General features: G+C 34.4%; 2 protein-coding genes across 2 annotated transcripts; one reads left to right on the plus strand and one right to left on the minus strand.

Moving 5' to 3' along the window:
• Positions 1–927: 927 nt before the first annotated feature.
• On the minus strand, positions 928–2,994 carry LOC120151124 (probable protein phosphatase 2C 52). The gene is made up of 6 exons (XM_039163672.1): positions 2,869–2,994; positions 2,546–2,832; positions 2,099–2,449; positions 1,901–2,018; positions 1,599–1,822; positions 928–1,490 (listed from the first exon to the last, which is right to left on the minus strand). Exons 2-6 carry the CDS (start codon positions 2,804–2,806, stop codon positions 1,023–1,025), a joined length of 1,422 nt encoding a protein of 473 aa, XP_039019603.1. The 5' UTR covers positions 2,807–2,832; positions 2,869–2,994; the 3' UTR covers positions 928–1,022.
• A 7,097-nt stretch (positions 2,995–10,091) lies between these two features.
• Positions 10,092–12,485, plus strand: LOC120150916 (MADS-box protein JOINTLESS-like). Its single transcript, XM_039163509.1, has 9 exons — positions 10,092–10,334; positions 11,160–11,224; positions 11,308–11,407; positions 11,488–11,529; positions 11,625–11,666; positions 11,756–11,907; positions 12,096–12,108; positions 12,368–12,405; positions 12,449–12,485. The coding sequence occupies exons 1-9, from the start codon at positions 10,092–10,094 to the stop codon at positions 12,483–12,485; spliced, it is 732 nt and encodes a 243-aa protein (XP_039019440.1).
• Positions 12,486–12,921: the final 436 nt, after the last annotated feature.

Consider the following 12,921-nt stretch of genomic DNA (forward strand, 5'->3'; position numbering starts at 1 on the left):
TTTCATCCATTTTCAGTCGCCATAAAATTTGTCATTCTCCGATTTCTTTTACGACCACCCTAAATACCAATGAACTTGTTTCATCGTCTTCTACCTTTATCAGTTTATATTTTTCTAAAATATCTTTAAAACTCACAAAATTAAATACAAAAAATCTATCATTTTTGGAGATTTGGGAGTTTTATCGGATTTGAGGAGTTTAGGATGTTTGTTTGAAACCGAACAGTGAGAAACATTATTTTAAGAAGATGAACAACATACCTTAAAATTAGTGCTCGGATAATAAGATGAGGAGATTGTTAATTAGAACATTGAATATTTAGATGAAATATTATTAGTTTTGAGTAGATTTCATGCAAAACCAATTGGAAGAGAAATAATAGTGAAATATGAGCGTTTTGATATTGATTTTGTCATAAGTGGTGATTAGCGATAAATGATGATTGTCTTGCAACAAGGACACGAAGAGTTGTCCATTTTCTTGTATAAAAGCAAGAATGAAATGGTCACTTCATTGCATCACCGTTAAAGATTTGACGATCCAGTGATAAAAAAAACAATGTCAAAAAATTAGTATTGAAATTGAATGTTTTAAAGTTCAATAACAAAATCAATACATAAATTAAAATTTAGTGACTAACAAGATAGTCTACCCTAAATGATGAAGATTATCAGATAGAAAATTAAAAATTAAATTTGGTTTGTTAGCGAATTGAATATCTATAACTTATGTAATTTGTGGATTTAAATCTGATTTATTTGTAAGTTGATCTAACAAGATTATGTGTTAGATCATTTAAATTTCAAATATTGATGATATAAATGGATAAACTATATTGAGAGAGCTGATATTACACTAGAAGAAGTTCATGAATCAAATTGAGAAAATTTACTAGCACAACATGAACAAATTACCACCGATTCACAAAAAACAAAAATCTTTCCCCTATGATCTAATGCAGGCTGTAAAGCCAAACTGTTACACTAAAACCAGTCCAGTTTCATTGCAGACACTACAAAACCTATTGGTTTGGCCTTTCCTCGGAAAATCTCGGAAGTTGTACGAGTGAGTTCACTCGAGTAACACCTTCCAAACCTGACCAGTTTTGATCTTCACCGGAAGCTGTATCCACATCCCCTTCGAACTCCACGGGACATAGTCTTCCGCTTTCTTCCGATGATCTAACCGTAAAATTCCTCTGCAAACACGGCTCCGATCTGTTTCTGCCGTCATCGGACTCACCTGCATTACCGGAATGATAACTCTGAAGGGTTGCAGAAGAAAAGCCCTGTTCCTCGTAATCCGATTCCATGTCCATTTTCCCATCCAGAAATACGCAAACAACTGCACAATCATCCATCTTTGAAGTAGGGTACTTGAGTTTCCATTCACGTGCAGCTGAGTCCACCAAAATCCTGGCAGCGGATGATCGAGACAGAGCCGATGATACAATCTTGACTACCTCTTCATTGCTCAATACATCCCATACCTGTCATAACAGTTTACATGCTAAGGACAAATTTCCTATTATAGTAGTTTTTTTTCTTCCCATATCATGTCAAACGAGCATTTACATGCTAAGGTGAAAAATATTTACCCCATCCGAGGCTAGGACGATAAATTGATCTCTTTCTGTGAGTATGCGATGGGAAAATTCGGGCACGGAGATGACACCATATTCCTTCAAACAAAAATCTCCGAAAGCTCGAGCCATTGCTAGCCCTGGTGCATCATCAAATGGCAACCATACTCGACATACTTCGGGTTCATCTTGCAATGCAAACACCCTTCCGTTGCACTTCTTAATCCTTTCAGCTTCCCCTGTTGCATAAATTCAATGTCATTTACATCCCATTCAAGCATTCCCACGAGAGAAAAAATTGGTTTCGGATGTTATACTTGGTAAATCAGGCTTGAGATCGACTGTCAATTGGATTGCAACCATCAAATCGTTCCTGTCTTTCGATCCCATTACTGCTCGAGAATCCCCGATGTATCCCATGAAAAGATCGGACCCCTGAAGTAGTAAAAATTGACCCAAAATGAATTATAGATGAAAGCAATGAAAAGAAGCAGGCAGGGGTTGTGTTCATTAACCTGTTTCACTATACTGACTGCTGTGCTACCACTGCAGAAGCAGTCCAAATTAGAATGGGACCTTAGCTCTTTATCCATGGCCTTGTATGACTTCATGAATGCTTCCCTCCATAACGATGTTAATCTCTCCTCGGCTGAGACTTCCTTCTCCGAATCCCCACCGTCCGATTTCTTCTCCGAACTCCCTTTGAAACATGTTTGCCCTGACCCGTTTTGCCTCGACTGACAAGAATGCCAGGAGGACAGCAACTTAAGTGGAAGTGCGTCTCTCACTTTGCGAGCAACGAGATGACCGTGTGGACCGTGGCCATCAAATACACCACAAAAGGTCACATCTTCCGGCATGAAATCCTATAAGAAATTTCGAGTTCGTCAATGTCATATAGTAGTTAAATTTCAAAAACATAAACGAATATCGGAATCGAAGCAACAACATCAGAAACTTACTTCCCATACAATCATGGCATCTTGGTTTATTCCCTTGCGACCCTGCTGAGTGAATATGCAAGAACTTCTACTCTCTCCATTTGTGAATATCCTGTTGGGGACTGAAGGTAAATGCTGCAGTCCAATAACATGATCCGAAAAAGTTCTCTTAGCTCTCTTCGACCAGCAACAGCCGATATCGAAAAACGTCGGAGAAACCGCTTCCCCACGGCTCCTGTTGCTACAATTACTCCGGCTACTAGTGGAGACACAACCCCCCATTTCTTCAACTCCGAAAGACTATGAATAGATGAAATTAAAATGATGAGCTTCCCACCTCGAAAGCCAGAACAGATCTCACGTGAAAACTGTATGTAGTTTCTGGAAATGTCAGCCAAACCAAATACTAAAACACTAAAGATTCCCCACACACTGGCAACTTCACACCTCCAACACTTGGTCATATGAAATCCATTGAGAGTTGACAAACCAGCTGAAAAAATAACAGTATATTAGTTAATTGATTTGTTTATTACATAGTTCCAGATTGGGGTTTCATGTAAGAAAATGTAGAAAAATTGAACAATATCTTTCCGTGTGACATTAGAATAAGATATACTTAAAAATCTGTTACAAATCAGATGGTGAGATCAGCAGAACAAGCAGCAGATAAACCCAAGGATGAACCAGAAAACAAGAACCAATGTCTGGTTGTTGAAACAAGATCTTACTTTATAAACATCAAGCAAAATTCTCAGTCACATAATCCATTGAAAAACAAAGCTCAAAAGAGAGATTAAAACCAGGACAAAGGGAAAACTACTCATCAGATCCAAAACAATAAGAACTAAGCCTAATGAAGTTTGAAATAAAGTTGGAAACTTTAGGGGAAAAGAAGAGTAGAGATAAAGAAAAGAACGATTTTGTCAAAAACAAAATCGAGAACAGGAAAAGAGAGAACAATAGAGATCAAAGTAAAACATAAATAGCAGGAACAAAACCCAAAGTCACTATGCTGTTAAATCAGAAAAGAAATAATGCAGAGTTGAAAGTTGAAAGTTGAAAGCTTGCAGAAGAGGGGGGGGGGGAAGGAGCTTACAACAAAGGTAGAAGCTTTGTTGTTACATTAATAAACGAAGAAAAAGGTTAGCTGAGAGAAGAAATAAGGTGAAGGAAAAGTGATTGAGGTTATCATTTAGCAGAGAAAAAAAAACCCAGAAAAGAAAGAAAGTACCTGTGCTTGTGTGTTTGCAAAATTTCAGGTTCTGTGGCAGAAGTAGAAACACCAGACTTGAGAAACCCAGAGAGAGAGGTGATGGTAATAATTACAAGCCCAGTAAGCGTAGGAGAGATGGGTGCATTCATTAATTGCAAAAGAAGATCATAACTAAGATGTAGTCTTTGTAATTGCAATCACTAACCACAGCCTTTTCTGATTTTTTTATAAATATAAAGTGAAGAATTTCACTAACCAAAGATCAATGGCAAAGTTAGTATATATAATTCTATTTTTATTTTACTATTCTTCATTAAAATATTTACTGTAAATAGTATTAACTAAGCTTAAAATACACTCATTAATACAATTTTAAATGTATAATTTTTTAAAAGAAAAAAAAGTTATTTCGGATTGAAAATGATATATTATTTTAAATTAATTTAAGAATTTAAAAGTTTTACTTGACTAAAAATTCATTTCATAATTAAGAAAAATGAGTAAATTAATCAAAATCAAATCAATTTAATCATAGATTAATTTTGATATTTTCTTTTAAAATATTTTTTATATTTAATTTTTTTAAATTTTAAATTTGTATTTATAATTTCTTTTTCATTTTTATTAATGATGTCACATCATATATCATGTAGTATGTTTTGAATTTGGTTTGGAATATAGTGGTGTAAGTGCAGATGTAACTGTACTTTCAATCCCCATGTACTCTACACAAATTAATTTTTTTCTTTCTTTCTTTGAAGTAGGGGTGTGTATTAATAATACAAAAAAAATTTATACGAATGAACATAAATAAAATTTTAAGGTAGGTACAATAAAAAAATAATTAATTAATTAAAGAAAATTTATGTTTCAATATGAACACGTGCCCATTCTAAAAACAAACTACATTCGCCACTGGTTTTATCCTAGTAAAAATAGAAAAATTATAGGAAGATTACATGATTAATCAAAAAGCATATTTTGTACCTTAAAACTCCTTTGAATATGAATTAAACCGTCAAGAACTATCAAAAAGTTAATTTTTAATATTTATATTATGTTATATTTTATGAATTATTTTTAAAAAATGATAATTCACTAATTTGCATGATTTAATATTTTGAATAAAATTGAAAATAAATTCATTTTTTTAATATTTGAACTAATTGTTAAAGTTAGTCTTTTTCATGATGTTTGAAACATAGATTCTGTAAAGATTTATTTAAAACTTTACATCAAAAATAGATTAAATGATATATTATACTAAAAAAATCCTTAAAAATTCATAGAGATGTTGCTAGTAATTTCTAAATGAGTTGGTTAGAATTTTAATTATTGGTATAAATATCTATACCAAATAAATATAAATAAAAAATCATTAAATTTTAGTAACAAAATTCTTAAAATGTTTTTCCTTACAAATAAAATATTAAATTATAATCTTATAAAAAATCATAAATATTAAAATTTTGTATTTGGAGGTTAAAAAAAGAGTGTGGGGGCTGAGCTGAAAATAACATTTTGCCTTGTGTGAGGGTGTCCCAAACACAATGAAAGATGGCGCACTGATTAGCGCCATTGCCAATGCCATGCACGTTCTCATATCTTTTATTCCCTCCAATCATATGACTTGTCTTCCATCAATCCTATTTTCACCTTTTTTTTCTTAAAATCTAATCAGTATTTTTACTGTTTTATAATTATTATAATTTTAGATTAATTGATATTATTGTTATTATTATTATTTTAATATTTAGATAAATTATATATTTCATCACTTAACTTTCTTTTCACTTATATTTTGGTTATCACAGTTAAAAATTTTCAATTTAGTTCTAAACTTTCAATTTACTCTTGAATAACTTCTCGCTCATCCCCTTCAATTTGAAAACCAAGATTCTTACCAAGATCCCCTGCTTTCTCAGCTTCCTTAAGGATTAATTTTCCGGTTGATGATATCTGAATCGTACACAGAAGCATTAACCATTTAGCTAGATTCGACCCGAACCTACGAACTTTGTTTCTTCACGGCTTTATCTCTTCTTTTTCTTACGGCTACCCAAAAAGACTTGTTTTCCAACGTTGATTTAAATTTCTTCTTCGAAATTACTTTAGAGCTAAACCTTCTAATAGAAGTTGAATCATTAAGATTAGACTCAATTTCTAAATGCCCTAAACCATATTACTAACATCCTCAAAGGCTTGCCTACAACCCAGATTTGATAAGACCTCATCTACACGATCAACTGATGACCCAATCAATTCAATCTAATTAATTACCTCGGCTGCAGCTTCTTTGGATACCAACCCCAACACAGTCAACACTTGAAATTCCCAACGTGGAGAACCATCCACTGCGCCCTCCCTCCAAAAATTGCATGGAAAATCATTTGCACCATGGGCCCCACTTTCATTAGCAATTAAACCTCCACAAAAAGCTTCACCATTGCCAACCACTTGCATTAACGTGCTGCTGCGTTCTCCATGCAGATTACAATGATTATCGTTCATAATTTCCAGCTGGCACAACTCAAGCACGCAACCAGAATTTGGGTCGACCAAAGCTTCCCTTTGAACGATCTCAGTCGCCCTTTCATCTACCTCAGCCATGGAAGCACCAGAAACCTCAACAATCTGACGATTCAACTCCATCAATGAAGAACCTACTTCAACACTGCAATTAGCGTCAATAGCCGAGACACTTTGTCCAATGCTACATTGGCAACCGGTGAAGAATGAGACTCCAATCCTTTCATCGATGGTGGATCTTCCCAAATAGAAACTGGAGAAAATCAAGGTTCGAATTCAGAAATACAAACTGAAAACACCCTTTCTCCTACTTTAAGCTCGAAACTCTCTTCCACTAGGGACTGACAGTCTGTAACGATTTGAAATAATGCCCTGTCAAAAGAACCGGGATTTACAGTCCTTTCCTCGACAGCAATGAGCTCACCCCATTTCTTGGCAATGCTTTGAAAGGTCGAATGGTTCCACTCAAACGGTGGAAGCCCTTTACACGAAAGCCATGCACGTCGGCTATTGCACTGCAAATTTTCAGACCAAACTTCGACCTTCTCAAAACAAATTTCCAACACCTGCATCTGATTTTTTTAGAACCCTATCCCTGCTCCCTTCATCTTCAAAAATAATGACTGCTAACTCACTAAGTCTCATAATAGTCGGACCAATAATTCCTTTATTGTGCATCCAAGTTACCAAATCGTTTATCTTAATGAATTTTCTGCACCAACCCACAAGGCTGTCTTTGAGAACCAGGAGCTTTTCTTCATCAATGGAACCTTCTGTGAGTTTCTCCAAACGAAGGTCAGTCTCACTCCTTCCCTTTACCTCCGAAAGCTGCGGGTCAATAAGTTTCTTCCTCCAAAAGGAGTCTCGAGGATGAAATCTTGCTAAGAAAACCAGAACTTTATGACCTTGAATAGAAGAGCCATCTATACAGTCAATAGCCCTTCTCTCTCCATCCATACTAGTAAAACGAACAAAACCAAATCTGCTACCTCCCTTGCTTCTCTTTTTGGGAATGAAAGAATCAACAACCTCACCATATTTGTCAACAAAAAAAAAAGCCAAAGCCCCTTAAAATGAAGAGTTTCTGGAAGATTGAATACAATCAGCGTGATACATTTTCCCTCGAAATCCTTCTCTCTTGATTCGACATGAGATGAACTGTCTATTTCCTCTTTGAAATATCGACGAACTCGTCTCATTCTATCTTACTATTTAAAATATTGATGAACTTTTCTCATTCTCTCTTACCACTCTATCGATTTAGATTTTGGCTAAATCACTCTAAAACTAATAAAACTCAACAATAAATCATAAACTAATGAAATTATAAACCACTCTAATCTACAATATCCAACATTAAGATATACAACTCACTTCATCCTTCACCTCTCCACTATTGGGACTTTGAAAAAGATATTTCATCGTCAAGAAAATTAAAAGGGAATTTAAAATTAAGGTTTTTTCCCACAAAAATGGAAAAAGTTTTGAATCAATTTCATAACGTTTTTAAGTATTTAACGATGAAATGACCAAAATATGAGTAAATCAAATTTTTTAAAATTTTAAAGACCAAACCAAGAATAAGAAGAAAATTGAGTGATGAAATTTGTAATTTACACTTATTATATTTAGTTGATTAATGGCGTTAATGTCATGTACAAAAAAAATGGTGAGCAACAATACGAGTAATTGAATGGAGTCCCATGCATTTATTTCGCACCAACCAAGGGAGTTGATTCGATGGGGGAGGAAGCTGCCTTAAATGCTCCATCTTCATCACAAATGATCACCATTCACTTATAATGTAAGATCAATATTTCATACATTATATAATTTTATGAATTTCTAAAAAACATATTAATATCACTACAGCAAAATAGGTATATAGCGGCGTTTGTCGCGGCGTTTTCAAAGAAAACGCAACTAAAATTGTACATATCATGGCGTTTATATTTAAAACGCCACTAAATTGTAACATTAACGGCTTTCTAAAAAAACGCCGCTAAAATTCGTACTTTAGTGGCATTTATTTGATAAACGCCGCTAACGATCAGTACTTTAGTGGCGTTTGTAAACAAACGCCGCCATAGAATAGTTCTTTAGTCTCGTTTTTAGAAAAATGACGCAATATGGTACATATATCGTGGCGTTTTTAGAAAAATGTCGATGAAACCTAGTACTTTATTGGCGTTTTCCAATAAACGCCGCTAAAACGTAATACTTTAATGGCGTTTTAAGCAAAAACGCTACTAAATACTCGTATTTTAGTGGCGTTTCCCAACAAACGCTGCTAAAACGTAGTATTTTAGCGGCGTGTTTGAATAAACGCCGTAATTTATTAGTACATTAGTGGCGTTTCTATTTACAAACGCCGCAAATGTACAGTTTCTAAGTCCCACCCATTTAAGCCTCTTTAATTTTTCCCCTTCGTCTATTTTTTTCATTCTCGCTGTTTACCCAAACCCATCTACTGGTAGTTGCCGAAGAGTGCTTCATCTCATTTTCCAAATTGTTTTATGTGATTTCTCTCCTCTATTAGTCACCCCTACATCATTCGCCTTCTCCACGTTTTACAAGTTTGTCTGTTTATCTGGGTTTTTTTTCATTTTTTTTCATTCCAACAGTCGTGATTTCTGGAATACCCATTTTAAATATCTCTTGAACCCATTGGATTAACAGTTCAATTTCAGTCCAACAGTCGTGATTTCATCCAGATCTTTATTGGGTTCTTCTTTGTGCGTGTTTTGTTTTGATTTTCTTTTATTTCCTCTGCGTTCTCCGGCTTGTTCAATCAAATATTGGGTCCGTCCCTTCCATATTGGACCAAGCTGCTACTTCCACTAAATCTTTCTCTCTCTCCTTCTCATCTCCAAGGTTAGTTTATATATTAGTTTCTGCTGATTAATTTTGTATAGTTGAAGACTAAAAGTGAATATAAATTGTTTTACTTTTAAAATTAAATTAGGGTTCACTGGTAGTGTTTACAAACGGGACCATGTGTTAATAACACCAGACAACCATGTTAATAACCCTGGGAGCATACTTAATCACACTGGAAATGGGTTTGTGCTGTATCTGGCAAAATGTTGCGGAGGAGTTTCGACCTCCCTTCTTTTTGGTTGTATAGAATTCTTTAATTCTTTTAAGAAAACTAAATTAGGGTTTTACCCGATTCTATGTTTATGGTTAAGGGATAAATATGATAAGAATATGAAATGAAATGTTTGTTGTTTCTTCTCTGTCGTTCTTCATTTCTTCTAATGTTCCTAGTATGTTCCTCTGATGCACCAATTTCTCTTAGTTTATTCTTTTAGTTCATTACATTTTATAACCTTAGGAATTATGAAATTCTCAGTAATATTCTGTTAATGTAAAATTTAATTGACCTTTTGTGGTGTTGATAGGTAGAACAATGCCGAAAGGGAAGACGAACCGTGTAAAATATCCAGAAGGATGGGAATTGATTGAACCAACACTCCATGAGCTATACAAGCAAAGATGAGAGAAGGTAGGGTTTTTCCGCATCATGTATGCGTTCTACTTTGATTATTGAAACTCTTATCATTGTTGTTATGAACTAATTTGTTAACTAATGGGATAGCTGAGAATGATCCTCACGATGGTAAGAGAAAATGTGAGATGTTGTGGCCCATTTTCAAAATTGCCTATCAAAAGAGTCGATATATTTTCGACATTTACCACCTCAGGAAGGAAATATCCAAGGAATTGTATGAGTTCTGCTTGGACCAAGGATATATTGACCGTAATCTTATTACAAAATGGAAGAAGGTTTGTCACTTTATCTCTGCTCCATCTATTAGTATGATTCATGAGCTGTCAGTGGTGATGTCCTTTGATTTCTCGAAGAGAGTTAGCGACATTCATTATAGCCTGATTTATCCTGCAAAAGGTCAATCAAAAAACATCAGCAATGATACTCTTGCTAAATTGACAGGTGTCGTTAATTCACTGCATCAAGAGAAGCAAAAAAGGTTAATTCACTGTTGGTGCTTTACATGGATGTGTATACCTGTTGGTGCTCGCTTTATATGGATCTCTGTACCTGTTGGTGCTTAGTCTTGCTTAATAATTAATTTAGTTTTTCTTTCCTCACTTTAAAGTTTCTGCTATCATGGTATGCACTGGTGTTTTGAGATGGAAAATCATATTTAAAATTTGCAACCATACATAGTAATGAGAACATGTTTTTTTTAAAGGATTACAATTATGAAAATTACTCTTTGGCAAAGGTTAAGTCTTCTCCAATATTTGGATGCAAATTTTGCTTATTGTGTGTTGCATAAAGTATATCAGCATTCAACTCTAAATTTTACATGCAAGTTAAAATCTCAAGTAGGAGGGCTTACTTAAGGTGTGGGCAGTGTTGTCTAGGTGCATGCTAAGATGCAATGCTAGACAACAAAAACACCAATGATATTTTTAAGCTAGGTGCATTTGATTATTGCCTTTTCTTGTAAGGTCATTGGTGCAAAAATAAGTTTGATTGAAGTTCTCTTGCATTTCTTTTTTCTAGTGTAACTATGTTTGTTGGTTGACCATACGGCTTGATGACTGAGTTACTTATTAACCTAGTGCTTTTTTTTAAGCTTTTATTGAGAGTGGATTTCTAAATGGCAGGCTCTAGTGTTTTATAGCATTTTTAACTTTTCAAAAGAGTCTGAGTTGGGATGATTATTTTCCAGTATCTTATTTGTTTTACTGATGCCTGAATTGTTGCACTTTATAATTGATTATTATTGAATCATTTGTTGAGGTTTAATGTTGTGATCAATTTTATTGATGAAATTCCATTTTTAGAAGAGTAAGGATATTTTATCTCTATCTTCTGTAATTTCAATAATTATTGAGAAGGGTGTTTCTTGTCTGTAGCTCGTAGAAGACAGCAACCAGTCCATGCTAACAATGGAAATAGCAGAGAGAAGTCATCAACTGAGGTATGATCTTTTTTTTTATCAATTTTATTCATATTATTCATGAGGATATATGCATATATAAAGTGGATTCTACATTAAAACAGGCAAATGAGGGGCGAGGATCTCCAAGGATTAAATGTTGAAGAACTACAACAGCTAGAGAAAATTTTGGAAGTTGGGTTGAGTCGCGTGATAGAGAAAAAGGTTCTTACTTTTTCTGTACAAGTCTTAATCAATGATTAAACATATGAACTTAATTAGCTCTAATTATTAATGTATTTTAGGGTCAGAGGATTATGAGAGAAATCAGTGACATTCAAAGAAAGGTCAGTACATAAACATACAAAATAGCAGTCAAAAAGGAGGAATTAAAAAGATACTAAAGAACAAACATAAGACTGTTTTGATGCATGCATTGCAGGAAGTTGAATTGATGGAAGAAAATGAACGATTGAAGCAACAAGTATGACTTTTCCTTCTCGTACATAATACTATTCCATGTTATTATATTTATAAGTATAGGTAATAGGCTACAAGCTTTCATCACTGCAGGTATTGCAGATATCCGAGGGTCGAAAACAAGTTGCCGGTGACTTGGAGAACATCTTTGAGGAAGGTCACTCGTCGGAGTCGGTGACCAACGTTTGTACTTCCAACGGTAATCGACACGACTACGAAAGCTCCAATACATTTTTGAAACTAGGGTAAATTCAATTGCGCAAACAAATACCAAATTTATTGTTAAAAAGCATCGGCCGACTCCCTTTTTATTATTCCTCGGATGTTTTGTAGGTTACTGTATGTTACAAATAATGTTGGGTAATGCTAATAGTCTCTGCTCTGCAACATGCCATTGAATAGAATTGTATATTTCTCACTTGTTATACATCAGGTCATTCACAGTGGTATGTACTTTCCTTGTATTACATATCTCGTTTATTTATTTTCTTCTGTTAGGGGTTAGAAAGCATGTACAGTTTGGCATAGAAAAGCATTCAATTGAAACCAATGGCCTCTGCACATAAGTTGATGGGGTTATAATTGAAATTCTTGGGGAAAATACTGAGGTGACAAATGGGGATAAAATATTAATTTACAATCTCCGTTAAATTCTCTTTTTGCTTCCTTATCTTTAAGTTAGATTGTGCTTTTGTCTGTTCTCAGGTTGTTTTAGCAGAATGCTTGAAAGGATTTGGTCCTTGGTAAGCTGTCATATTTCCATCTTTATATCTTTCTGTTTGTTAGGAATGCAGTTTTGGAGCCTTTTTCTGGGTGCTATTGATTTAAAATATGTTTGGTCCGATAAGCTGTTAGAAGTTATCATGAAATTCAAGCTTGGATGTTTCTGCACAGTTATTAAGATCTATCTCTATATTTTGCTTATCATCATGATGGTTGCCCATGCCATAGAGTTGTTGACTGCTGGGACTGACCGTGCAGAAATGTGTTGTTAACTTTTTTAACGTAAGATATAATGGATTTTCATATAAACTGATGATTTATTTGGATATGAAACTAGAGATCGGGTTTGCATTGCCATGGATGGGGCCTTTTCAAGTGGCATGTCAATTGGAGTAAGACCTCATGAAGCAAAATATTTGTGCAAGAAATGACAGGACGATACTAGCTCTGCATCATTGTTTTCCCATATAAACTGGATTTATCTCTTTGAATTTAAGCGCCTCATTGTGACGAAGAGTTTTGAAGAATGTGTAAGA

The sequence above is a fragment of the Hibiscus syriacus genome, unplaced genomic scaffold, assembly GCF_006381635.1.
Source record: "Hibiscus syriacus cultivar Baekdansim isolate YM2019G1 unplaced genomic scaffold, ASM638163v2 tig00111027_pilon, whole genome shotgun sequence".
Lineage (NCBI taxonomy): Eukaryota > Viridiplantae > Streptophyta > Magnoliopsida > Malvales > Malvaceae > Hibiscus > Hibiscus syriacus.